This window comes from Schistocerca americana, chromosome 7, assembly GCF_021461395.2.
Source record: "Schistocerca americana isolate TAMUIC-IGC-003095 chromosome 7, iqSchAmer2.1, whole genome shotgun sequence".
Classification (NCBI taxonomy): domain Eukaryota; kingdom Metazoa; phylum Arthropoda; class Insecta; order Orthoptera; family Acrididae; genus Schistocerca; species Schistocerca americana.
Genome location: NC_060125.1, coordinates 66,866,932 through 66,893,466, shown reverse-complemented (window position 1 = coordinate 66,893,466; position 26,535 = coordinate 66,866,932). Strand labels below are relative to the sequence as shown.

The 26,535-nt window shown below is 44.7% G+C and overlaps 1 protein-coding gene and 1 non-coding gene across 2 annotated transcripts in view; one reads left to right on the top strand and one right to left on the bottom strand.

Annotated features, from left to right (window-relative positions):
* Positions 1–1,668: 1,668 nt before the first annotated feature.
* LOC124622332 (myrosinase 1-like) overlaps positions 1,669–26,535 on the top strand; it is a 41,511-nt gene continuing 16,644 nt past the window's right edge. Inside the window, exons 1-6 of the mRNA XM_047148009.1 lie at positions 1,669–1,805; positions 7,136–7,269; positions 17,390–17,524; positions 22,685–22,807; positions 22,887–23,070; positions 26,176–26,270. Of these exons, the coding sequence (XP_047003965.1) occupies positions 1,670–1,805; positions 7,136–7,269; positions 17,390–17,524; positions 22,685–22,807; positions 22,887–23,070; positions 26,176–26,270 (807 nt within the window). The 5' untranslated portion in view covers position 1,669. The remainder of the gene's footprint in view (positions 1,806–7,135; positions 7,270–17,389; positions 17,525–22,684; positions 22,808–22,886; positions 23,071–26,175; positions 26,271–26,535) is intronic.
* Positions 10,347–10,421, bottom strand: Trnal-caa. The gene has a single exon. It is a non-coding gene; the product is annotated as a tRNA-Leu (tRNA).

Here is a 26,535-nt window from a genome sequence, read left to right as displayed (position 1 = left end):
CATGAATCATGTTATGGGAATATATTACAGTCGCAAGTAAATGTGATGCATATTGACAGCAGGAGAGATACCGCATAGACTTCTCACAGAAATGAAAACAGAAAAAAACGGGTGTGATCATTATTACAACAAAGGAATTCAACAGTCAAAACTTCCAAGACGGAACGCAGGAGTCATAACACGTGGTTCGTGTGTAGAACAAACAGGAGGTACGTACGTCTGGATCTCCCTTCCTTAAAAACAAATCGTTGTTGCAAACGAATGTTACACCACAACAGAGATACAAATTTAAATAAAGCGAACAGACACGTCAATGACCGGACGGACAGTTTGAAAAGAAGATAATTATAATAAAAAGATATGTGGGGCACAAGGGAGATTTGAACTCGAATCTCCCTCTACGCAGTCCAGCAGTGTAAGTAACCACGTATACACGACGCCGGCGCTATTAGAAATCGCACAATATTGCAGATATTCAGCTCACACTGTTCGCTGTATTGATTTTCTTCTTTGTTCACAGTTCAGTACACCTTCTTCCTGTTTTCGTGCTTGATTTATGTTCAGTTTTTGACGCGTTTGTCGACTGGGCCATTTACCATTCGATCTGAAGGGGGAAGGGGTGCAATAGAAAGTTTGCCTTGTGACAATGAGTCTGAGCTCTCACAGAACGTTAAGCAGAAAGCGCCTTACAAGGTAACTGGCCTATGCTGTGTAGAGTTGTGACACATCGTCTCTATATCACATCTCATTGATGATAAGGTGGAATAACATGCCAAACACAGTCTTCCATCTTCTACAGCTTTTTTTCCTTTACCTCCAACTACTGCTCCTCCCAATCAAACGAGACTTTCCCGCTCGCAGACATTATTCTTACAGTGCACAAGTGTTCTCTCAAGCTGCGTAAATGGCATAACATACGACACCAGGCGCTCAAAGCCACTGTACAACACTTGCTAATTTGATGTGCCTATGAAAGGAAAATTCCTACAGAAGAATGCTGAAGATTAGATGGGTAGATCACATAACTAATGAGGAGGTACTGAATAGAACTGGGGAGAAGAGGAGTTTGTGGCACAACTTGACAAGAAGAAGGGACCGGTCGGTAGGACATGTTCTGAGGCATCAAGGGATCACAAATTTGGCATTGGAGGGCAGCGTGGAGGGTAAAAATCGTAGAGGGAGACGAAAGGAAATTTGGCTAGAGTGTAATGTTACGTAAACGCAAACACGGAACTGAGAAGTGGTCTCAACTTGTTTAAGGAGAACAGTGAACCGCTAAATCACGAGGACTGCACAAGTATTCGAAGTTTGCTTCTCAAGTAGTATTGAGGAGATGTTACATCGTAGCAGACATATTATTGATCAAAGTCTTTAACCATTATGAAAATGTCTCATACCTATCATTTTAGTAACAGTTTTTATCAACCGCACTATTGCTACTCAAACGTACTCGTGTTTTTCCTCTATCACTTACTGATAACCTGCTATACCAACCGGAGATCACTAAAGCGCAAGAACCAAGTAGTAATCAGATTCCCGCGGTAATAATCAGCGATAGCCAACGTTCATCACTTTGCCTCTTCCACGATGAGTCATGTCATCAAGTGGTTTACAGCGTATATATAAGACGCCGGCTGCAAACGCTTCGTGGCAACGCTGACCTCTGAAAATGCTGAAACCGACACTGTTGGCAGCCCTGTTAGCTGTTGCTGTGGCACAGACTGCAGTCAACCAGTTTCCGGAAGGTTTCCTTCTAGGGACCGCCACATCTGCTTACCAGATCGAAGGAGGCTGGAATGAAGATGGTGAGTGTATTATAGACGTTAATGAATTTTTAACCTTCAGGTTGTCTACATCGATGTACCACAGCTATTAGCATGACATCTGCAAACAGTCCTTTTCATTTGGAGCCTAATAATAGCTTGAAAGAGTAACCTGCATAGTCAATCCTCTACACATATGGTCACTTCCAGTCTTATAAGCTTTCTGTTTGCTAATATTTAAACAGAGTCAAAATGATCTGATGTAGTAGTTTTGTGTAACTTTGAATGGCACACATTTTAGACTGGCCTTTACAAAGAATTTGTTTTACGAATATCGCTGGAGATAAAATATGCCAATAACTGATCACTTTATTAATAACTGAACGACATGTTTCAGAATACTGTATCTACATTACTATCGGGATTCTTAAACAGTTAATGGTCTATAAATCTTCATTGTATGTGAAAGCTTTTGTGTTGATCTTGTAACAATGGTGGCATATAGCTAAGAGAAAATCGCAACAGTACGTAAATCCGTAAATTTATAACAAATCTGTTACTGGAATTTCGTGGATGACATACATTTATTATAAAAATGGATATATGTATCTATATGTATATATGCGTGTACATTGAGGTGACAAAAGTCACAGAACAGCGATGTACACATATGCATATGGCGGTAGTATCGGGTACACAGCGTATAAGAGGGCAGTCCATTGGCGCACCTGTTATTTGTACTCTCGTGACTGATGTGAAAGCGTTTCCAACGTGATTATGGCCGCACGGTGTGGACTAACACACTTTGAAAGCGGATTAGCAGTTACTGCTAGACGCTAGGGACATTTCATTTCGGAAATCGTTAAGGAATTCAATATTCATAGATGCACAGTGCCAAGAGTGAGCCGTGACTATCAAATTTCAGGTATTACTTCTCACCATGGACAATGCAGTGGCCGAAGGCCTTCACTTAACGACACAGAGTACCGACATTTGCATCGAGTTGTCAATGCTAAGCCGGCCGCAGTGGCCGTGCGGTTCTAGGCGCTACAGTCTGGAACCGAGCGACCGCTACGGTCGCAGGCTCGAATCCTGCCTCGGGCATGGATGTGTGTGATGTCCTTAGGTTAGTTAGGTTTAATTAGTTCTAATTTCTAGGCGACTGATGACCTCAGAAGTTAAGTCGCATAGTGCTCAGAGCCATTTGAGCCATTTGTCAGTGCTAACAGATAAACACAACTGCGTGAAATAACAGTAGAAACCAATGTGCGGCGTACGACGTACGTATCCGTTAGAACAGTGCGGCGAAACTGGGCTTTAATGAACTATGGCAGCAGACGACCGACGCGAGTGCCTTTGCTAGTAACACGACATCGCCTGCAGCGCCTCGCCAGGGCTGGTGACCATATCAATTGGACCCTAGACGACTGGAAAACACTGGCCTGGTCCGATACGTCTCGATTTCAGTTGCTAGGAGCTGATGGTGGGGTTCGAGTGTGGCGCGGACCCCAAGATGCCGTGGACCCAAGTTGTCAGTAAGGCACTGTGCAAGCTGCTGGTGACTCCATAACGGTGTGGGGTGTGTTTACTGGAATGGACCGGCGCTTCTGAAACAACTGAACCAGTCATTGACTGGAAATGGTTATGTTCGTCTACTTGGAGACCATTTCCAACCATTCATGCACTTGATGTTCACAAACGACGGCGGAATTCTCATGGATGACAACGCGCCATGCCTCTGGCCCATAATTCTTCGCGATTGGTTTGAAGAATATTCCGGATAATTCTAGCGAATGGTTTGGCCACCCAGATTGCCCGACATGAAACGTATCGAAAGTATATGGAACATAACCGAGAGGTCACTTCGTGCACAAAATCCTACATCGGGAACCCTTTCGCAATTATGGACGGCTTTAGAGGCAGTATGGCTCAATATATCTGCAGGAGACTTCCAACGAATTTTTGAGCCTGTGCCACATTGAGCTGTTGCACTACACGGGGTAAATGGAGGTCCAGCACGATGTTAGAAGGTCTCCTATGACGTTTTGTCACCTCAGTTATGTACGCCCTAAACCACTGGACCGAATTCAACCAAACTTGGTACACAAATCACTTACTGTCAGAAGATAATCACTAAAAGAGTAAGAACCACCTGCCTATCAGAGAGGTGGGGATGGGGCTGACAACGCGTTGTCAGGCCACGACGTGCGAATTCCATACTTGGTTCATAGCACTCAGCGACTTCCAGCATAGTTTATACATAACGCCAAACCATTAAGAAGCTTTTCCTACCTATCAACCCCCAGAAAGATGATGAAAGGAAAAGAGGTTTCACGCATACTACATTTTTGCCTTTCACGCAGTAAAACTGTCATATGAAGCATGACGTTGTAATTTATTACTTCTTCACTGCTAACTACGTTCGCGACAAATTTTGTAGACCAACAACTTTATGTAATTGCACGACGCTTATTTCAGGAGATACGATGTCATAAACATTGGGCTGCCTGAAAATGAAATTGCAAGGCGAACTTTATTAGAGATACAGTGGAAATATGTATAGAAATATGTCTGAAATACATTAAATGTATGCGAAATATATTTGGCATGTATTTACTCGAAAGGAAAGAGAAGGATATAAATAATGGATAGCGGTAGATGGGTACTGAGAAGAGGGACAAGTAGATAGTGAGAGGTAAAGGAGGAAGGGAAGAGGACGTGATGGACAGAAAGAGCGGATTGGAGGAGATGGACAAGGAAAGGAAAGACGAGGAGATGGAGAGAAGGAGTATTGAGGAGTTGAACAGCGAGAGGGGGAGGCAGTGCACTGGGGAGAAAGGGAGAAAGAGATGGGCAGAGTGGCTGACAAGAGAATGAACAAAGAGAAGGGAGGAGGAGATTGAATTATGTAGGGTAAGGAGGAGATTGACAAACGGAGAAGGAGCACGTGATCAAAGGAAGACGAGCAGATCTACTGTGGAAGGGGGAGAGGGGGGAGAGCAGAAAGACACAGGGTGGAGTAGCAGGAGATGGACAGGGGGAGGAACAGAAGGAGATGGAGAGCGAGAGGAGAGTTGAAGAGGTGGAGAGAGAGATGGAGTGTAGTAGGTGGAATAGAGAGGAGGAAGGAGGAGATGAAATAATACAATACTGGCATAAACACACACTCAGGTAACACTGGGTACTCAGTTATCTGTTAATAGAGATGTCTTACAGTGGTCACCGACTGTTTTTCACAATCGTATTCACGTTACACGCTTCACTCTTGATACAGACGATATACTCTAGTATGCCACCTTATAAATATCCATTTACAAGTCAGCTGTAGTCTGTGACATCATTTCACGAGCAATTAATATTTTTAAGCACGTTTTCGCAGATTAAGATTAATCAGGTACCTATCTAGGTCTCTTGAAGTCTGTGCAGTGATTTGTCTTGAGATACACATGAAATCATTCCAAGAGTGTCCTTCCTGTCATCCTTCTTGTTTTCCCAATGTCTCAGCGCAGTAAGCGCCTTTCCCTCCAAATTGTTCAAACACTGAAGGCGTCTTACACTTTGTATGTCTATGTTCACTCCTTACATCTAATTGCCTGGTAGTGTATTTGTGAATAATCGACTGCAGAGTTCCAGCAGCAACTGACATGGATATGCTTTTTTCACCATCGCACGACTACTAGTATGTTCAAATGATTGTAACTCTAGTGCATAAGCATACGAGTCTAGACTTGAGAGAAATATAATTCATTGCGACAAAAAATTCCCAAAGATTTTAGAAAAACCACATATGTATAATATAATTAGAAAATATTTCTCTACTCAGTTTTAATGTAACACTGAGCAGCTGAACGTTGTGTACATGCTTGACTGTGCAATGTACTGGTCCAACTGTAATCGCTTAGAATTTGTGCACTGTCGATGAGCTGGGAGAAACTGTGAAGTCATGCGCATATCGACCGCGATCTCTGCTGAAAAAGACGTCGCTCAACTAAAAATAATCCCATCTGGAGTGAATACGAAGAATGCTCTGACGTGATGAACATTGCTCACTATACACACTCACGAATGGAACTGTGTTTTGGCCAGAGTTCAGACACATGAACCATGGACAGCCTTCCTTCCTTAACAATGTCCTTATCAATGTCTGCATTTTTCAGTATCATTTGCATAATTTAGTACTCTCCCCCATAGGCCCGAACTTTTCTTTTTCCTAGAAGTTTGCCTTCCCCTTCTTCAGATGCCATTGCTTGGTCGAGCCGTTATTTCTTCTTTCTTACCGCCAAACTGTGTAGAAAATTTCATATATTTCCCTGCTCTCACGCGGCTGTTGCATATTTAGGCTCTGCCATACCACTGTATCCAGTCACTTGCCCGCAGATAGATGACAGTGAGGGTTACAGATTGGTAGCAGACGCTGGTTTCTTTTCATGGCCAACACAGGACATCCTCTCTGTGAAGCGACATTCAGTCCACGAGTAATACACTGTTGCCAAAGTATCGTTCCGGGTGCATCCACATTTACATCCTCATGGATACTCTGCAAATCACATTTATGTGCCTGGCAGAGGCTTCATCGACCCACCTTTACAGTTCTCTAATATTCCAATCTCCCATAGCACGCTGAAAAAACAAACACCTATATCTTTCCGTGCGAGTTCTGGTTTTCCTTATTTTATTATGGTGATCGTTTCTCCCTTTGTAGGTCGGCGTCAAACAAAATATTTTCGCATTCGGAGGAGGAAGATGGTGATTGAAATTTCGTGAGAAGATTCCGCCGCAACGATAAACGTCTTTGTTTTAATGATGTCCATCCCAAATCCTGTGTCATTTCAGTGACACGCTCTCTGCTGCTTCACGATAATACAAAACGTGCTGCCTTTCTTTGAACTTTGTCGATGTACTCCGTCAATCCTATCTGGTAAGGATCCCACACTGCGCAATGGTATTCTAAAAGATGACGGACAAGCATCCGTTTTCGACGTGGCACTATTTCGACAAAACCATATTCAGCTGATTAAAAATGTTATATCTGTGACTTCAAAATTCAGTACTGAACTTAAGAACATTTATAGCCTCATATGTGATTATGTAGCCTATGTTAACCACCTTGACAGCTGATGATGACAGTAAACCAATAGAAGATCGGTTGTATGCCACTGTTTGCAGAGAGGTTCATTACAGTATGGATTGATGTTTGAGTGAAAGATAATTGAAGAATCGAATTTAAGGGCTTCCTGCTGATATGCCCTTGGTACTCGTAAAATAATTGTTTCATACTACCTACTTCACAGAATTGACGTGTATTATGTACAGCTCCCGACATTTCGTAGAAATATTTACCACACTGCAACGATACCTATTTGTGCATGCAGGCAAGGGCGAGAATATCTGGGACTACATGCTCCACGAACATCCGGAGTACGCAACGAATGGTGACAACGGAGACATGGCCTGCGACTCGTACCACAAGTACCAAGAGGACGTGCAGATGATGAAGGCGCTCAACGTGAGTACTCGCTGGCGTTACGCAGGTGTGGTACTCGGCGAATCTACCGCGTTATGGTGCGTTTCAGTTGCAGCAGAGGCCTCTTATCTTCACATTAATATATTTTCCCGTATTTCCATAAATCTGTATTGTCAACCGTATCTGATTCAATTGTTTTCATCTTTTGTTCTACTCAAACAAAAATTAATGGAATACTTACTGTTTCATCGATATTTATTATAGCATTTTGTAACACTTTTCTTCCCTTGTTTTCGTTAAAATGTTGGTGAAACTGCAGTACAAACACAGCACACGCATTTAATTATGAAGATTCGGTATAAGCACGACGAGAAAGCTGTCGTTGTGACCTTCATGAAACGGAGGAGTTCATCTTCGATAAAGATATTACATAACTGAAAGCGGTCATTCACAGCAACAGCTGAGATATGTAATGCTATGCACTTCATAGTGCTGAAATACCCATTCTTGAAAGTAAAGCTGTGATGGAATATTGATATCAGCATATAAAAAGTGATGCTTTTTGAACCTTAGGTATTTTACATCATAATTAATTAGTATTACAACAAGTAATACATTACCATAAATAATTACAAATAGATCAGTGAAAACACGTCCTGTTATAACCATGGTAATAATTTTAATTTCAGCAAAGAGCTTGTAGTCACTTATCTTGTTCATTACCTCTACTACACTTGATGTGTAATTCATGCCATGAAGTGAGCCACTTCACAGCCCCAAGTTGGGCAGCGGTTTAGTGTCGCAATTGATTTGTGCTTTAACCCCAAATTAATCAGCTAATTAATGGGCATTACTTTGATTGATTACAGAACAGTTGTTACACTTCGATGTGGCATGTTTCATTAACAAAAGGTAACTAGATTAGCTGTGACAGCTGTAGGAATACAAATTCCGTAATTACAATCATTTTATTTCCAAGAAATGTTTGAGACCATAAGTTTCTCATCCAGATTCTGAGACAACAAGTTCTGTATTACAAAATCAAAGCTGTTATTAGCGAAACAGTAAATGGTAAAAAATCTAAGGTAAAATTCAACGGAGAAATATCGGAACTTCTTAAAACTAAAACAGGAGTGGGAGAAGGTGATGAGCAGTCTGAATTACTTTTTAGCGGCGACAGCTAAAATCAGAGTTCAAGCTGCCGAACTAATCAAAGCAGGAGGAAGTAATACTACGATAGACTGCTTCACCTTCGCAGACGACTTGCCGTTTCTAGATCATGACATTTAAACGGCGCAGAAACAAATAGAAATTGTCAGAGAAACAGTAGAAAGGCTAGCGTTCCAAATATTATTTGAAAAAAAAAAAAGGAAAGCAAAATACATTCCAGCAAAACTCTGTCACTCAAAATTGTAAAAACTAAATCCGGGATAATTGATATTTGCCGGCCGAAGTGGCTGCGCGGTTCTGGCGCTGCAGTCTGGAACCGCGAGACTGCTACGGCCGCAGGTTCGAATCCTGCCTCGGGCATGGATGTGTGTGATGTCCTTAGGTTAGTTAGGTTTAACTAGTTCTAAGTTCTAGGGGACTAATGACCTCAGCAGTTGAGTCCCATAGTGCTCAGAGCCATTTGAACCATTTGAACCATAATTGATATTTTTTCAATTGAAATATGTAGGCGATGTCATTTAGGAAACAAGCCTCGAAAAGAGTAGGTATAAAATTCCTGTTCGCAATATGGAAACAGCTTTCAGGCTTATACACACATCAAAAAAAATTTTGCATCATCTCGCTTCCCAGAACTCCTGAAGACAGACGTTGACTGTGGGTATTGTATTACAGAAACAGTCAGTTTGTCTGTTCAGAGACATCACTAAAGCCGCCCAAAGGTGTAAACAGCCATGCAAGAGCAGCGCCTATTAGACGGAGGGGGTCCGACAGCCGATCAGTTCCAGTCATACCACCAGGAAGAAGGTACACGGCACGTGTTGTCTGCATTTGCACCAGGAAGGGCACTCAACAAGGGAAGTGTCCAGGAGTCTCGGAGTGAACCAAAGCGATGTTGTTCGGGCATGGAGGAGATACAGAGAGACAGGACCTGTCGTTGTCTAGCCTCACTCAGGCCGCCCAAGGGCTACTACTGCAGTGGCTGATCGCTGCCTACGGATTATGGCTCGGAGGAATCCTGACAGCAACGCCACCATGTTGAGTAATGTTTTTCGTGCAGTCATAAGACATCGCGTTACAACTCAAACTGTGCGCAATAGGCTGCATGATGCGCAACTTCAATCTCGAAGTCCATGGCGAGGTCCATCTTTGCAACCACGACACCATGCAGCGGGGTACAGATGGGCCCAATAACATGCCGAATGAACCGCTCAGGATTGGCATCACGTTCTCTTCACCGATGAGTGTCGCATATGCCTTCAACCAGACAATCGTCGGAGACGTGTTTGGAGGCAACCCGGTCAGGCTGAAAGCCTTAGACACACTGTCCAGCAAGTGCAGCAAGGAGGATCGCTGCTGTTTTGAGGTGGCATTACGTGAGTCCGACGTACGCCGCTGGTGGTCATGGAAGGGGCCGTAACGGCTGTACGATACATGAATGCCATCCTCCGATCGATAGTGCAACCATATCAGCAGCATATTGGAGAGGAATTCGTCTTCATGGACGACAACTCGCGTCCCCATCGTGCATATCATGTGAATTACTTCCTTCAGGATAACGACATCGCTTGACTAGAGTGGCCAGCGTGTTCACCGTACATGAAACCTCTCGAAAATGTCTGGGACAGGTTGAAAAGGACTGTTTATGGATAACGTGACCCACCAGCCACTCTGAGGGATCTACGCCGAATCGCCGTTGAGGAGCGGGACAATCTGGACCAACAATGCCTTGCTGAACTTGTGGATAGTATGCCACGACGACTACAGGCATGCATCAATGCTAGAGGACGTGCTACTGGGTATTAGAGGTACCGTGGGTACAGCAATCTGGACCACCACCTCTGAAGGTCTCGCTGTATGGTGGTACAACAAGCATTGTGTGCCCAGAATGAGATTTTCACTCTGCAGCGGAGTGTGCGCTGATATGAAACTTCCTGGGAGATTAAAACTGTGTGCCCGACCGAGACTCGAACTCGGGACCTTTGCCTTTTGCGGGCAAGTGCTCTACCAACTGAGCTACCGAAGCACGACTCACGCCCGGTACTCACAGCTTTACTTCTGCCAGTGCCTCGTCTCCTACCTTCCAAACTTTACAGAAGCTCTCCTGCGAACCTTGCAGGTGATCCAAACTTTTTTTAACGTAATGGGTAACAAAAAATGCATCGCCAAATACGCCAGACTTAGACACTACAACTTAGTCATAGTCAATTTTATGTCCAATGCCGCATACAGGCAAAGAGCAGATAAAGAAGTTTAAAAGAATAGCAACTTGTACTCGCGTATGAAATTCTATGGACATATTAAGAGAATGAAACCAATCAGATTAATTACACTGGTTGTCGTATTCTACGAAATCGACAGTAAATTAAAAACTGACACAATGAAATGGGTCGGTGCGGCAAAAGAAGATCGGAGGGAAGCAGAAGTAACACAACTGAATATACCGGATAGGGAAAAACGCAGGCATAAATTCACGACTGGAGAGTTGGCCCAGCAGAAAAACCCAAGAAGATCGGAATAATTTGCTCAGACTACCGAAAAGAGCCCATTCTCAGAGAATGACACTAATGTGGGCACAAAGTAAAACTGAAACAAAGCGCTGAGAATGGGCCGTGTTGTAGACCGTTTGATCCAGTACGGTCCAAATGTGAATAGTAATAACAAAATATTTCTGTTCTGTTCTATGTCTGGACTGATGGCTAACCACTTTACAAAACGTACCCAAATACGAATAATATTTTTCCTTCACACACTAAAGTTGGAAAGGGAAACACTGTTTTGCTCTTGGTATTAAGGCTCATCTTAGAGCTGATTTTCGTGGCTGTTAATCATTATTTCAATATAAACAGGACACTAGCAGGCAGATATTTACATGAGTGCTGTGGTACTTGTTTTTACTGGGGAGAACACGGCGTTGAGCCGGCGTGGTAAGTTATGCAGCACCGAACACGAGGAAGAATTTCTGAAGTCAGGCATAAATCTGGCAGTCGCTGCGTGCACGGTTCTGGCAGAGGCTGCTTCAGTAGCAGTCGGGTTGACGGTGTCAAACGTTCACTGCGGAACTCTGTAACCGGTAGACATCAGAACCAAATTACTGACCTCGTAGTTAAGGAACCTCGCCTAAGGCTCTTCATTGGATTTGTAAGCTATGAGTATTCATCTCAAAAATCGAATTATCTATTGGCTCATTTCATTGTTGTTGCGTAATATTGCAGCTATAATGGGTCCCCAAAAGGCCTGGAGCATTATTATGCAATGAGGTGCCCTCCTCTACAGTCGATGTTAGTGACATTAGGTAGTCTGTGATCCATTCTGGTGGACACAGTAAACTGTCATACAATTTCACCATCATATTTTTTATTATCGTCATCAACTTCTAATATTGGAAAAAATTACTGTATCTCAGTTATGTGTGTAGTTAAACTTAAATTACCCAACATAAATTTTATGAATTTCTTTCATGTTCAGAGTTAGCCGAAAGTATTTACATTTACATTTACATTTATACTCCGCAAGCGACCCAACGGTGTGTGGCGGAGGGCACATTACGTGCCACTGTCATTACCTCCCTTTCCTGCTCCAGTCGCGTACGGTTCGCGGGAAGAACGACTGTCTGAAAGCCTCCGTGCGCGCTCTAATCTCTCTAATTTTACATTCGTGATCTCCTCGGGAGGTATAAGTAGGGGGAAGCAATATATTCGATACCTCATCCAGAAACGCACCCTCTCGAAACCTGGCGAGCAAGCTACACCGCGATGCAGAGCGCCTCTCTTGCAGAGTCTGCCGCTTGGGTTTATTAAACATCTCCGTAACGCTATCACGGTTACCAAATAAGCCTGTGACGAAACGCGCCGCTCTTCTTTGGATCTTCTCTATCTCCTCCGTCAACCCGATCTGGTACGGATCCCACACTGATGAGCAATACTCAAGTATAGGTCGAACGAGTGTTTTGTAAGCCACCTCCTTTGTTGATGGACTACATTTTCTAAGCACTCTCCCAATGAATCTCAACCTGGTACCCGCCTTACCAACAATTAATTTTATATGATCATTCCACTGCAAATCGTTCCGCACGCATACTCCCAGATATTTTACAGAAGTAACTGCTACCAGTGTTTGTTCCGCTATCATATAATCATACAATAAAGGATCCTTCTTTCTATGTATTCGCAATACATTACATTTGTCTATGTTAAGGGACAGTTGCCACTCCCTGCACCAAGTGCCTACCCGCTGCAGATCTTCCTGCATTTCGCTACAATTTTCTAATGCTACAACTTCTCTGTATACTACAGCATCATCCGCGAAAAGCCGCATGGAACTTCCGACACTATCTACTAGGTCATTTATATATATTGTGAAAAGCAATGGTCCCATAACACTCCCCTGTGGCACGCCAGAGGTTACTTTAACGTCTGTAGACGTCTCTCCATCGATAACAACATGCTGTGTTCTGTTTGCTAAAAACTCTTCAATCCAGCCACACAGTTGGTCTGATATTCCGTAGGCTCTTACTTTGTTTATCAGGTGACAGTGCGGAACTGTATCGAACGCCTTCCGCAAGTCAAGAAAAATAGCATCTACCTGGGAGCCTGTATCTAATATTTTCTGGGTCTCATGAACAAATAAAGCGAGTTGTGTCTCACACGATCGCTGTTTCCGGAATCCATGTTGATTCCTACATAGTAGATTCTGGGTTTCCAAAAACGACATGATACTCGAGCAAAAAACATGTTCTAAAATTCTACAACAGATCGACGTCAGAGATATAGGTCTATAGTTTTGCGCATCTGCTCGACGACCCTTCTTGAAGACTGGGACTATCTGTGCTCTTTTCCAATCATTTGGAACCCTCCGTTCCTCTAGAGACTTGCGGTACACGGCTGTTAGAAGGGGGGCAAGTTCTTTCGCGTACTCTGTGTAGAATCGAATTGGTATCCCGTCAGGTCCAGTGGACTTTCCTCTGTTGAGTGATTCCAGTTGCTTTTCTATTCCTTGGACACTTATTTCGATGTCAGCCATTTTTTTCGTTTGTGCGAGGATTTAGAGAAGGAACTGCAGTGCGGTCTTCCTCTGTGAAACAGCTTTGGAAAAAGGTGTTTAGTATTTCAGCTTTACGCGTGTCATCCTCTGTTTCAATGCCATCATCATCCCGGAGTGTCTGGATATGCTGTTTAGAACCACTTACTGATTTAACGTAAGAGCAGAACTTCCTAGGATTTTCTGTCAAGTCGGTACATAGAATTTTACTTTGGAATTCACTGAACGCTTCACGCATAACCCTCCTTACGCTAACTTTGACATCGTTTAGCTTCTGTTTGTCTGAGAGGTTTTGGCTGCGTTTAAACTTGGGGTGAAGCTCTCTTTGCTTTCGCAGTAGTTTCCTAACTTTGTTGTTGAACCACGGTGGGTTTTTCCCGTCCCTCACAGTTTTACTCGGCACGTACCTGTCTAAAACGCATTTTACGATTGCCTTGAACTTTTTCCATAAACACTCAACATTGTCAGTGTCGGAACAGAAATTTTCGTTTTGATCTGTTAGGTAGTCTGAAATCTGCCTTCTATTACTCTTGCTAAACAGATAAACCTTCCTCCCTTTTTTTATATTCCTATTAACTTCCATATTCAGGGATGCTGCAACGGCCTTATGATCACTGATTCCCTGTTCTGTACATACAGAGTCGAAAAGTTCGGGTCTGTTTGTTATCAGTAGGTCCAAGATGTTATCTCCACGAGTCGGTTCTCTGTTTAATTGCTCGAGGTAATTTTCGGATAGTGCACTCAGTATAATGTCACTCGATGCTCTGTCCCTACCACCCGTCCTAAACATCTGAGTGTCCCAGTCTATATCTGGTGAATTGAAATCTCCACCTAAGACTATAACATGCTGAGAAAATTTATGTGAAATGTATTCCAAATTTTCTCTCAGTTGTTCTGCCACTAATGCTGCTGAGTCGGGAGGTCGGTAAAAGGAGCCAATTATTAACCTAGTTCGGTTGTTTAGTGTAACCTCCACCCATAATAATTCACAGGAACTATCCACTTCTACTTCACTACAGGATAAACTACTAATAACAGCGACGAACACTCCACCACCGGTTGCATGCAATCTATCCTTTCTAAACACCGTCTGTACCTTTGTAAAAATTTCGGCAGAATTTATCTCTGGCTTAAGCCAGCTTTCTGTACCTATAACGATTTCAGCTTCGGTGCTTTCTATCAGCACTTGAAGTTCCGGTACTTTACCAACGCAGCTTCGACAGTTGACAATTACAATACCGATTGCTGCGTGGTCCCCGCATGTCCTGACTTTGCCCCGCACCCGTTGAGGCTGTTGCCCTTTCTGTACTTGCCCAAGGCCATCTAACCTAAAAAACCGCCCAGCCCACGCCACACAACCCCTGCTACCCGTGTAGCCGAATGTTGCGTGTAGTGGACTCCTGACCTATCCAGCGGAACCCGAAACCCCACCACCCTATGGCGCACACGGTCGCAGAACCGTCTCAGCCTCTGATTCAGACCCTCCACTCGGCTCTGTACCAAAGGTCCGCAGTCAGTCCTGTCGACGATGCTGCTTTCATCCCGCTAGCGAGACTGGCAGTCTTCACCAAAACAGATAGCCGCCGGAAGCCAGAGAGGATTTCCTCCGATCCATAGCGACACACATCATTGATGCCGACATGAGCGACCACCTGCAGATGGGTGCACCCTGTACCCTTCATGGCATCCGGAAGGACCCTTTCCACACCTGGAATGACTCCCCCCGGTATGCACACGGAGTGCACATTGGTTTTCTTCCCCTCTCTTGCTGCCATTTACCTAAGGGGCCCCATTACGCGCCTGACGTTGGAGCTCCCAACTACCAGTAATCCCACCCTCTGCGACCGCCGGGATCTTGCAGACTGAGGGGCAACCTCTGGAACAGGACAAGCAGCCATGTCAGGCCGAAGATCAGTATCAGCCTGAGACAGAGCCTGAAACCGGTTCGTCAGACAAACTGGAGAGGCCTTCCGTTCAGCCCTCCGGAATGTATTTCGCCCCCTGCCACACCTTGAGACGACCTCCCACTCTACCAGAGGTGAGGGATCAGCCTCAATGCGATCAGTATCCCTGGCAACCACAGTCGTAGTCCGATCGGGGGATGCGTGGGACGAGCTGGTCGTCCCCGACAAACCCCCATCCGGACCCCCACAGTGATGCCCACTGGCAACAGCCTCAAGCTGTGTGACCGAAGCCAACACTGCCTGAAGCTGGGAGCGAAGGGATGCCAACTCAGCCTGCATCAGAACACAGCAGTTGGAGTCCCTATCCATGCTAAAAACTGTTTTGCAAAGAACGTCTGAACTAATCTACAGAGAGCGCAAACAAATCGACAAAATTTAAACGGTTATTAAAATACAAGATTGCCTAGTAAATGCAGTAATGCTGCTAGTTGCGCACTGCTGACACACTGCTCGGCGGCGGAAGGAGACTACGCGATTTTACACTATTCAGGTACTAAAACGCGATGCTACAACTCTCAAATACTATAATACGCCCGAAATTTATGAATTAAACAATGCAAGTACGAAAAACACGCAAAGAAATTAAGAATTAATCTATGTAACAAATGAGTGAGCTAGGAGTATACGACTTGCTGCTGCAGCTGCTTATCCAACGGCGGCAGGGAGTAGCTACGTTGGACATCTTTGTACTGCATCTAGCGACTTTGGAAAGCTAGAAAAATAATTTTCTGCTATTGGGGTGGAGTTTTACAGTGTAGTTTGATTTTAGATCATCGCCCATTATTGGAAAATAATCCTGTAAACATATGTCCAGAAATAATTACTTGTTGAGATATGGGTGATTCTGTCCTAAAACAGATAAATCTTTTCACATTTCAGGAGCTACTTCCGTGTTACCACTCATTCTGACACATCCGTCAGCGTTCTTTCTCAAGTATTCATGGGTTCATGCTAACACACCCGATTCTCCTCAGATTTGACGACATGCCTTGACGAACACGCTTATATAACGTGTGTACAACATCAATGGATGTCGAACACGACATTACCTTTCAATGTTACCATAGCGAGAAATGTGAGGGATTAAGGCCAAGTAACAGTGAGGTCACGTTACTCAACATCGTCGATCAATTAGCCCCACATTAAACTTTTGTGTTGGATACTACAGTATGACAACAGGTTTACAAAATGGGTTGCCGTTGTTTTTGTAATGCCATTTAGCCTGTAGATGAGGTATTCGCTCGAAACATAAATAAGTAATACAATAGTTCACAGAGTTTGTGACTGGTAGCGGTGATTTAAAAAAACCTTTACACCTCTTTTCTGCTTTGTGTCTATGAAAAGAGAGAGAGAGAGAAAACTTACGCATTTATTTCTAAATTGATTCCACGTGAATATTCACATTTTATGTTCCACAAAATCCAATAGTTGATTACCTTTTTCTGAACATTAACATGAGGTGTGGCGACCATTCGCCCATTCTTTCCCGACAGCCGAAACCGGAGAAGTCCACGTCCCAACTCATCGCAAAGATACTGCATTGGGCTGAGGTCGGGACTCTTGGCGTGCCAGTACGTGTCCAGAATGTTATTGTCCACAAATCATTGCCTCACAGACGATGCTTTATGAGAGGGTGCATTGTCATACTGACATACACAGTCAAGTTTTCCGGACTGTTCGTCTGCTGCACGTGGTACATGGTGCTGTTAAATCTATTAACATCTTTCTACATCCACCGTTTTCCTAAGAGGCCCATTCCTGTACAGTTTTTTCCTGTCGAGTACGAAATTAGAAAACAACCTTCGGTTGTACTGAACTCTTATGTTTGCAAAAGTCCACCACCAACACTTGTTTTTTGCATGTGTCATCTGTCATTTGTAATTTAAGCTACACTAATGATATTCTTCTCCTATTCTTACAATGTTGTCTTTCAGAAGAACGCTTACTATTTTCGTAAAGTATCTCACGCTATTCTCCTTGTTTATGAACAGGCGGAAGTGTACCGCTTCTCCATCTCCTGGGCGCGCATCCTGCCCACTGGAGACGTTGACGTCATCAACCAGCCAGGCATCGACTACTACAACAACCTCATCGACGAGCTGCTGGCAAATGGAATCCAGCCCATGGTAAGAGGGACACATGCACGTGTTTGGGGTGGGCAAGCAATCAATTTTCACCGTGCGCTGATTCTTTTGTTGGATATACACTCCTGGAAATGGAAAAAAGAACACATTGACACCGGTGTGTCAGACCCACCATACTTGCTCCGGACACTGCGAGAGGGCTGTACAAGCAATGATCACACGCACGGCACAGCGGACACACCAGGAACCGCGGTGTTGGCCGTCGAATGGCGCTAGCTGCGCAGCATTTGTGCACCGCCGCCGTCAGTGTCAGCCAGTTTGCCGTGGCATACGGAGCTCCATCGCAGTCTTTAACACTGGTAGCATGCCGCGACAGCGTGGACGTGAACCGTATGTGCAGTTGACGGACTTTGAGCGAGAGCGTAAAGTGGGCATGCGGGAGGCCGGGTGGACGTACCGCCGAATTGCTCTTGCTCAACACGTGGGGCGTGAGGTCTCCACAGTACATCGATGTTGTCGCCAGTGGTCGGCGGAAGGTGCACGTGCCCGTCGACCTGGGACCGGACCGCAGCGACGCACGGATGCACGCCAAGACCGTAGGATCCTACGCAGTGCCGTAGGGGACCGCACCGCCACTTCCCAGCAAATTAGGGACACTGTTGCTCCTGGAGTATCGGCGAGGACCATTCGCAACCGTCTCCATGAAGCTGGGCTACGGTCCCGCACACCGTTAGGCCGTCTTCCGCTCACGCCCCAACATCGTCCAGCCCGCCTCCAGTGGTGTCGCGACAGGCGTGAATGGAGGGACGAATGGAGACGTGTCGTCTTCAGCGATGAGAGTCGCTTCTGCCTTGGTGCCAATGATGGTCGTATGCGTGTTTGGCGCCGTGCAGGTGAGCGCCACAATCAGGACTGCATACGAGCGAGGCACACAGGGCCAACACCCGGCATCATGGTGTGGGGAGCGATCTCCTACACTGGCCGTACACCACTGGTGATCGTCGAGGGGACACTGAATAGTGCCCGGTACATCCAAACCGTCATCGAACCCATCGTTCTACCATTCCTAGACCGGCAAGGGAACTTGCTGTTCCAACAGGACAATGCACGTCCGCATGTATCCCGTGCCACCCAACGTGCTCTAGAAGGTGTAAGTCAACTACCCTGGCCAGCAAGATCTCCGGATCTGTCCCCCATTGAGCATGTTTGGGACTAGATGAAGCGTCGTCTCACGCGGTCTGCACGTCCAGCACGAACGCTGGTCCAACTGAGGCGCCAGGTGGAAATGGCATGGCAAGCCGTTCCACAGGACTACATCCAGCATCTCTACGATCGTCTCCATGGGAGAATAGCAGCCTGCATTGCTGCGAAAGGTGGATATACACTGTACTAGTGCCGACATTGTGCATGCTCTGTTGCCTGTGTCTATGTGCCTGTGGTTCTGTCAGTCTGATCATGTGATGTATCTGACCCCAGGAATGTGTCAATAAAGTTTCCCCTTCCTGGGACAATGAATTCACGGTGTTCATATTTCAATTTCCAGGAGTGTATTAACAGTAGTAATAACAGCGGACTGTGTGAGAGTTAGGAGAGAGAAGAGTAGCTCGACCCAGCTGGTGGTTGTGTACACTGAATAGCTTTAGGACGTGACGGTAGGCAGCAGCACATTAGGTGTTCTGCAGATAGCGCTAGACTCGGCCTCTTGCATACTGGCTGTGGCCGAGGGTATGGGCCACTCGCTCGTCTGTTTACTGAGTCGTTGATCCCGCACGCTCTTCTAAAAAATGGTTCAAATGGCTCTGAGCACTATGGGACTTAACATCTATGGTCATCAGTCCCCTAGAACTTAGAACTACTTAAACCTAACTAATCTAAGGACAGCACACAACACCCAGCCATCACGAGGCAGAGAAAATCCCTGACCCCGCCGGGAATCGAACCCGGGAACCCGGGCGTGGGAAGCGAGAACGCTACCGCACGACCACGAGATGCGCACGCTCTTCTCTCAGCTTACAATTGGTGATTCACTGGTCGGGCATATCTAGCAAATTAAAACAATCTACCTCTCCTAGCATATACGAACTTACGTCTAGAGCAAATATTCAGCTCACGTCTATACAGTTTCCTAAGTTTTCTTCTGCAGCATCGGCTGGATGGTATGGTCTATCTATTGTTCGAGAAGTATGCTTTCACATGTTCAGGGAACGATGCTTAAATCTAATTGGAAATGAAGGAAGAAGACTTATGAAAGCCTGAGGCTAGCTAAGCGCTGACTGATATTCAGATCACAAAATCTCGACTTAGGTTACAACGCACCAACATACATATTACACAGGAGACTTGCTAGAACAGTTTAGCGTCAAGAAAAAAATCCAATCAGACGGTAAAACATGGTTTACGATTGTCACATTTATCGCAGTTCTCATGTTGATACGTAAATACTTTTGCTGACACAGCTACAATTGGAAATTATGTTCTTGCGTAGGCGTATGTTGGCCACATTCTCTTCAACAGTATAATGTTCACACAATGATGAGAGGTTCAGTTTACTTATATTGCGTGTTACAAAAAGGTACGGCCAAACTTTCAGGAAACATTCCTCGCACACAACTAAAGAAAAGATGTTACGTGGACATGTGTCCGGAAACGCTTAATTTCCATGTTAGAGTTCATTTTAGTTTCGTCAGTATGTACTGTACTTCCTCGATTCACCACCACTAATTCATACGGGATACTCTACCTGTGCTGCTAGAACATGTGCCTTTAGAAGTACGACACAACATGTGGTTCATGCACGATGGAGCTCCTGCACATTTCAGTCGAAGTGTTCATACGCTTCTCAACAACAGATTCGGTGACCGATGGATTGGTAGAGGCGGACCAATTCCATGGCCTCCACGCTCTCCTGACCTCAACCCTCTTGACTTTCATTTATGGGGGCATTTGAAAGCTCTTGTCTACGCAACCCCGGTACCAGATGTAGAGACTCTTCGTGCTCGTAATGTGCACGGCTGTGATACAATACGCCATTCTCCAGGGCTGCATCAGCGCTTCAGGGATTCCATGCTACGGAGGGTGGATGCATGTATCCTCGCTAACGGAGAACATTTTGAACAATTCCTGTAACAAAGTGTTTGAAGTCACGCTGGTACGTTCTGTTGCTGTGTGTTTCCATTCCATGATTAATGTGATTTGAAGAGAAGTAATAAAATGAGCTCTAACATGGAAAGTAAGCGTTTCCGGACACATGTCCACATAATATATTTTCTTTCATTGTGTGTGAGGAATGTTTCCTGAAAGTTTGGCCGTACCTTCTTGTAACACCCTGTATGTTTTAAGCAAGGTCTTTTCTGTTCCTGTTATGACATCTAACGAAACAGCTGTATTGTTAGGGGGTAAAATCTTCACCTGGACAATTCTTCGCACTTGTAACTAATACGTGTGACACTTCCGTGAATATCTTGTTAGGTTATCTAGCGCTGGCATAATATTCAGATATAGGTAGGACAACATCTATATGAATGAGCTTCGAAAAAAAGTGTATCTGACTGCTTAACGGCTTTTTGAAGGATCTTCTCCTAGCAGTCGAGCTCTAACGCGTACGTGGGAGGCGCTGTGAATATCAGGCCAAGTGGTGATTATTTATCGAATGTCTGGAGCCACGAGTGTCACCCAGACTATAGCTTTGGTCCTGGTCAAGTCAAACTGTGCCTCACGTCGATCTTTGATAGTCGATGAGCACGTTGTTCGCGCTCTCCTCATCTTGTTCATCATCTAAAGTGGGTCTAAGGTTATCTGCGTGCGTATTTCCTGTGACCTTCAGCCCATAGAGACGGCCTGTAATCATAGAAGTGGTGCTTCCATCGCCGTCACATAGAGAGAAGCCTACCAAAGGGATCCCTTGGTCTGTAAATGTACCTGTTGTGAAAAAATATCATTAATCTCGATTCGAATACGAACGAATCGCCCACATACCTCAATGACTCGACGAATTTCTACCATATCCCATTATATCCTTTATAATTTCAAGGTAATCAAAACCAACCTTTTTTTGGGAATCGAGAATTGCAATCTGCGAGGTAATTGGTCCATTGATTGGATTTTCCTGCGCTCACATTAAGGACTGTCCGGTAGCCCCTATTTGTTCATTAGTTGCTTAAACCTACTAAAACTCACCCTGACACAGTTCAAAGCTGTTTGCAGTTCCTCAGGCGGTTGAATCCATCTTCTGTGTATCGAAACCGTCGCCAAGCCCTCTAGATGTCACTCTGTGGAACATCCAAGGATAGTGAGCTTCGGGCTGTGTCTGGCCTGCTTTCAGCCAGCCACTAGCCAGTTATTCTAACCTTCAAGATAAGTTTTCTGTAATCCCGTGATAATTTGTTGGCGAATATGTTGCAGGTAACGAAGTGAGGAAAAGGCGAAGAGATGGTCCACCAGTTAGGCCCATTTTCGTGTGTCTGGAGTAGCCCACATGATCTACACAATGCTGGTGCAATTCGTCAATCGTAAACACTTTTAGACCGGGAAACAAAAATTACTATAATTAGAACAAGAATCAGTATTAAAACATGATTAATCTGGAAGGTTCCGTCCGCAGCTCGTGGTCGTGCGGTAGCGTTCTCGCTTGCCGCGCCCGGGTTCCCGGGTTCGATTCCCGGCGGGGTCAGGGATTTTTCTCTGCCTCGTGATGACTGGGTGTTGTGTGATGTCTTTAGGTTAGGTAGGTTTAAGTTGTTCTAAGTTCTAGGGGGGGAAAATGGTTCAAATGGCTCTGAGCACTATGGGACTTAACATCTATGGTCATCAGTCCCCTAGAACTTAGAACTACTTAAACCTAACTAACCTAAGGACAGCACACAACACCCAGCCATCACGAGGCAGAGAAAATCCCTGACCCGCCAGGAATCGAACCCGGGAACCCGGGCGTGGGAAGCGAGAACACTACCGCACGACCACGAGATGCGGGCTTCTAGGGGACTGATGACCATAGATGTTAAGTCCCATAGTGCTAGGAGCCATTTTTTTTTGGAAGTTTCCACTGAATGTATTTTTTATACCTGTAAATACAATATATGCACGGAGGGAACTTGATTTCAGATTTAACAAGAACCACAAACATAAAACTGAGGAAGGTAATACGAATACGATATGGTGTGGATTTCGAAATACAAATTTAATGATGAGGTATATGCTGTACAGGTGACGATGTACCACTATGACCTACCGCAAGCACTGCAGTACATCGGTGGATGGCCAAACCCACTCCTCGCCGACTATTTCGTGGAGTACGCCAGAGTGCTGTTTGAAAACTTCGGAGACAGAGTGAGTAGCGACAGCTCTACTGTTTCTCACGTGGGTTTCTTCCTGTTGTGACACATCTCTGACAACAACGGTTCTGCAGGTGAAATGGTGGATCACGTTCAACGCGCCGGACGTCTTCACCGGTGGCTACGCCACCTCTGGTGGTCAGGCGCCCTCTCAGAACGCGTCTGGCATCGGCGACTACCTGGCCTCACACACCGTGATCAGGGCCCATGGGCTCGTGTATCGCCTCTACGACGAACAGTACAGGGCAACACAGAACGGTGTGTTAAACGTTCCTTGTATTAAGTGTTTTTTGGTCACTATTATTATTATTAGTCATTTAAGCATTGTATGTAAAGAACCTAACCATTTTCCTCACAAATACACAGTACATCACAGAGAATCGCGGAAGTGTTTCTTCCATATTCATGAATTCATAAAAAAATTTACGTATCGGCTAAACCTCCCACTTACCTCAACTCTTATAGGGTCATATGTATTCGGATGCCATTGGATTCACAACACTCAGCACACTTCACTCACACAGTCATTATTCTTGTTCGACAAATATTTGGGTACGCTACCACACTGAAAAAAATCCAAACGGAAATTTTCTTTGCAGGAGTCATTAGAAAGTCATAGTAAACACGTTGCACAAATACCTAACAGAAACGAAGATGTTTCGCTCTGAATAATTCATTTTTCTTCGATCATATGCAAAATACCTTAAGGGCAAGCTGAACCACAAGGTTTCCTGGATGCACCTCCGCTCAAAACATTGGCGCCCACTACATCTTATTGTAACTAAAAGGAAAGATCTGCGCTACTTTCTTCATACACGTTCTTTTATTAGTGGAGACTGTGATCGGATCATGCACTAGTAGCGACAGAAGTGCGCTTCATGACTAAAAAGTTGCACTCTGCCAGAACACCTTGCAAAACAAAAATTAATTATTTCCAAAACAAGAAACGCTGCTGCAGTACAAGAAATTAGTGACGAGATCCCTGGGCCCCAGCCGCTCCTATTTCTGAAGACTGGCAGAGGATAAAATCGCTTATTACCATTACGGCTGGAAACGTGTTCGGTAATCTGGAAGCAAAATCCCAGGATTGGTTCATCGAGAACGTGGATGTCTTGAAACCTCTCCTTGACGCTAAGGGTCAGGCCACTGTCATCTGGCATAAAAACCCATGCAATTCTACAGCAGGGAGCTATGCAAAGTAAAGACAGCTGCTCAACGCTCTGTCGGCAACGGCAGCAATTCCTATTGGGAGCAACTTTGCACTGGCATACATGAGTGTTTCGATGTTGGCGACTTTGGTGGTGTGTACCCAGGCATCAAATGGGCCATTGGATCCATTCCAAAAAAGAGCGTATCACTCAAGGAAATGGATGGAAAAGTCATCACAGATCGGAATCGTCAATTGCACCGTTGGGAAGAGGATTACTGCAGCCTCTGCTCACATCCCATCAACATTATTTCAAAGCAAATGGATGAAATTCCTCATATGACACCTTACCATGACTTGCATGCCACACCTACTATGGAGGAGCTTCAAAGAGCAATTGCACAGCTCAAATGTGGGAAGTTCCCTGGGAAGGACATCTCCACAGAAATTGTAAAATTGAAGGCAGTTTTTCCGCTGCTTTTCAACCTCTTAATGAAATGTTGGGTTGAGGGTAGTGTGCCGCAAAACATGCGAGATGCTAATATTGTTACTTTATACAAAGGTAAAGGTGATCGCGGCGATTGCTACTGTCACTGTGGAATATCACTTCTGAGTATACCTGGAAATACGTTTGCCCGTGTGGTGCTGGGCAGACTTCAGAAGCTTCCCGAAAGTGTATACCCCGAAGACCAATGTGGGCTTCGTCCCCAACGATCTACAATTGACATCATCTTCACACTCCGTCAAATTCAGAAAAAGCGCCGCGAGCAGAAAACCTTTGTGTTCATTGATTTTGTCGACCTAAACATGGCTTTCGACACAGTCAGCACAGAAAGAATGTATGCAGTACTTTTGATGACAGGGTGTCCTCCAAAGCTCTTAAAGATGATCAAGGCTTTTCACGAAGGTATGGAAGGTGCTGTGGTCTTCGATGGAATCACATCTGACACGTTTGCTGTGAGAAGAGGGCTTCGTCAAGGCTGCGTATTCGCTCCCACTCTGTTAAATATTTTTTTCTCAGCACCCCTCGAAGTTGCTTTTGGTAAAACTAACCTGGGCATTTATCTGTATACTAGAGATTATGGGAAGCTCTACAACATTTCTCTACTCAGATCCAAGCGCTTCTGAGAGGACTTGCTTGTAAATAGCCTCTTATTTGCTGACGATGCTGCATTTGTACCACATACTCAATACAATCTGCAACAGATCCATGTACATAAACGTAAAGAAGACTGTTGCCATGGCACAAGGATACACAGATCCGCCTGCCATCTAACTGGATAGCTCCTTGTTGAAGGTAGTCGAGAAATTCTGGTATCTTTGTCCAATAATGACGGAAGATGTCTCTCTGGATGACGAGGTAAATGCAAGAATAGGAAAGGCTGCCGGTACTTTCGGTAGTTTCGCACACGAGCATGGGACAACAAAAACATTGTCGACAACAGTGCTTGTGTATCAATCATGTGTGCTGCGTACTTTCCTGTATGGAGCTGAGACTTGGACGTCGTATGCCAAACAGGAACGAAAGCTCAACTCATTTCACCTGCGGTACTTGGGAAGCATCTTGGGAATGTCATGGAAGGATCATGTAACAAATGATATGGTTCTGAAAACTGCAAAACAACAGAGTATCACTGCCACGCTCAAGCAACGTCGCCTGCGGTGGTTAGGACATCTGCATCGTATGGACCATCCCCGTCTGCCCTGGCCCACAGTGAAATAGCAGGGGCAAATAGACCCTCCCCACGCCTTAGAGATTGCGTCAAGTGCAAAACGATCGTGTAGACACGAGCTTATGACTAACCCTCCCGCTGGAGCGACTCATATTTGCCTCGCTTGTGGGCGCCAAGTCGGCTCTCGTATCGGACTTTTGAGTCTCCAGGATTCAATTTGAATCTTCCGACAGGAAGGACCAGGCCATTAAAAAAGTAGGAGTGCTCTTTCCTGTCTGACAGTACAATGTTTTTAGAACTTACTCATAAATAATAATAGTAGGTATATCCCTCACTAATTTATGGTAGTAAATTAACCGATTTTCTCTTCTTGTGATATTAGCGGCATTTGCGAGTATGCTTCAGTAGATGATTATGGAGTTCGTGCTATGACGAGTAAACAATGCATAGCATACTTCAATGTTACTAAATAATGTCTAACGTTCATTGTGCTAAGTGAAAGTAGTGTATTTTATTAATTTTCCGAATCAAAATCTGTTACAGGCAGCTTAGGAATCACGTTGACTGTTTCGGGAAGAGAACCAGCTTCAAACTCGACAGAAGATTTGGAAGCTGTAGAGAGAAGGCTTCAGTTCGATGTAAGTACTGTAACTGCCACACTAGCCCCACGTATTCATCTGCTTTTCTTTATTATTAATTTGAAAGTATGTTTCGTCCTTTTCCAGTGATTGATCGTATTACTGCTTATTATCACAAGCTGCCTTAATCGTGAACAGTTCAGTTCTTGTCATTCAGTTTCTGTGATGTAGGAGTGATTACTGTGACTACTGGTACGGTTTCTGGCTCGTGGTCTCTCATGGGATGAAGTATTAATCCATGCTTCCAGTATACATGAATTATTTG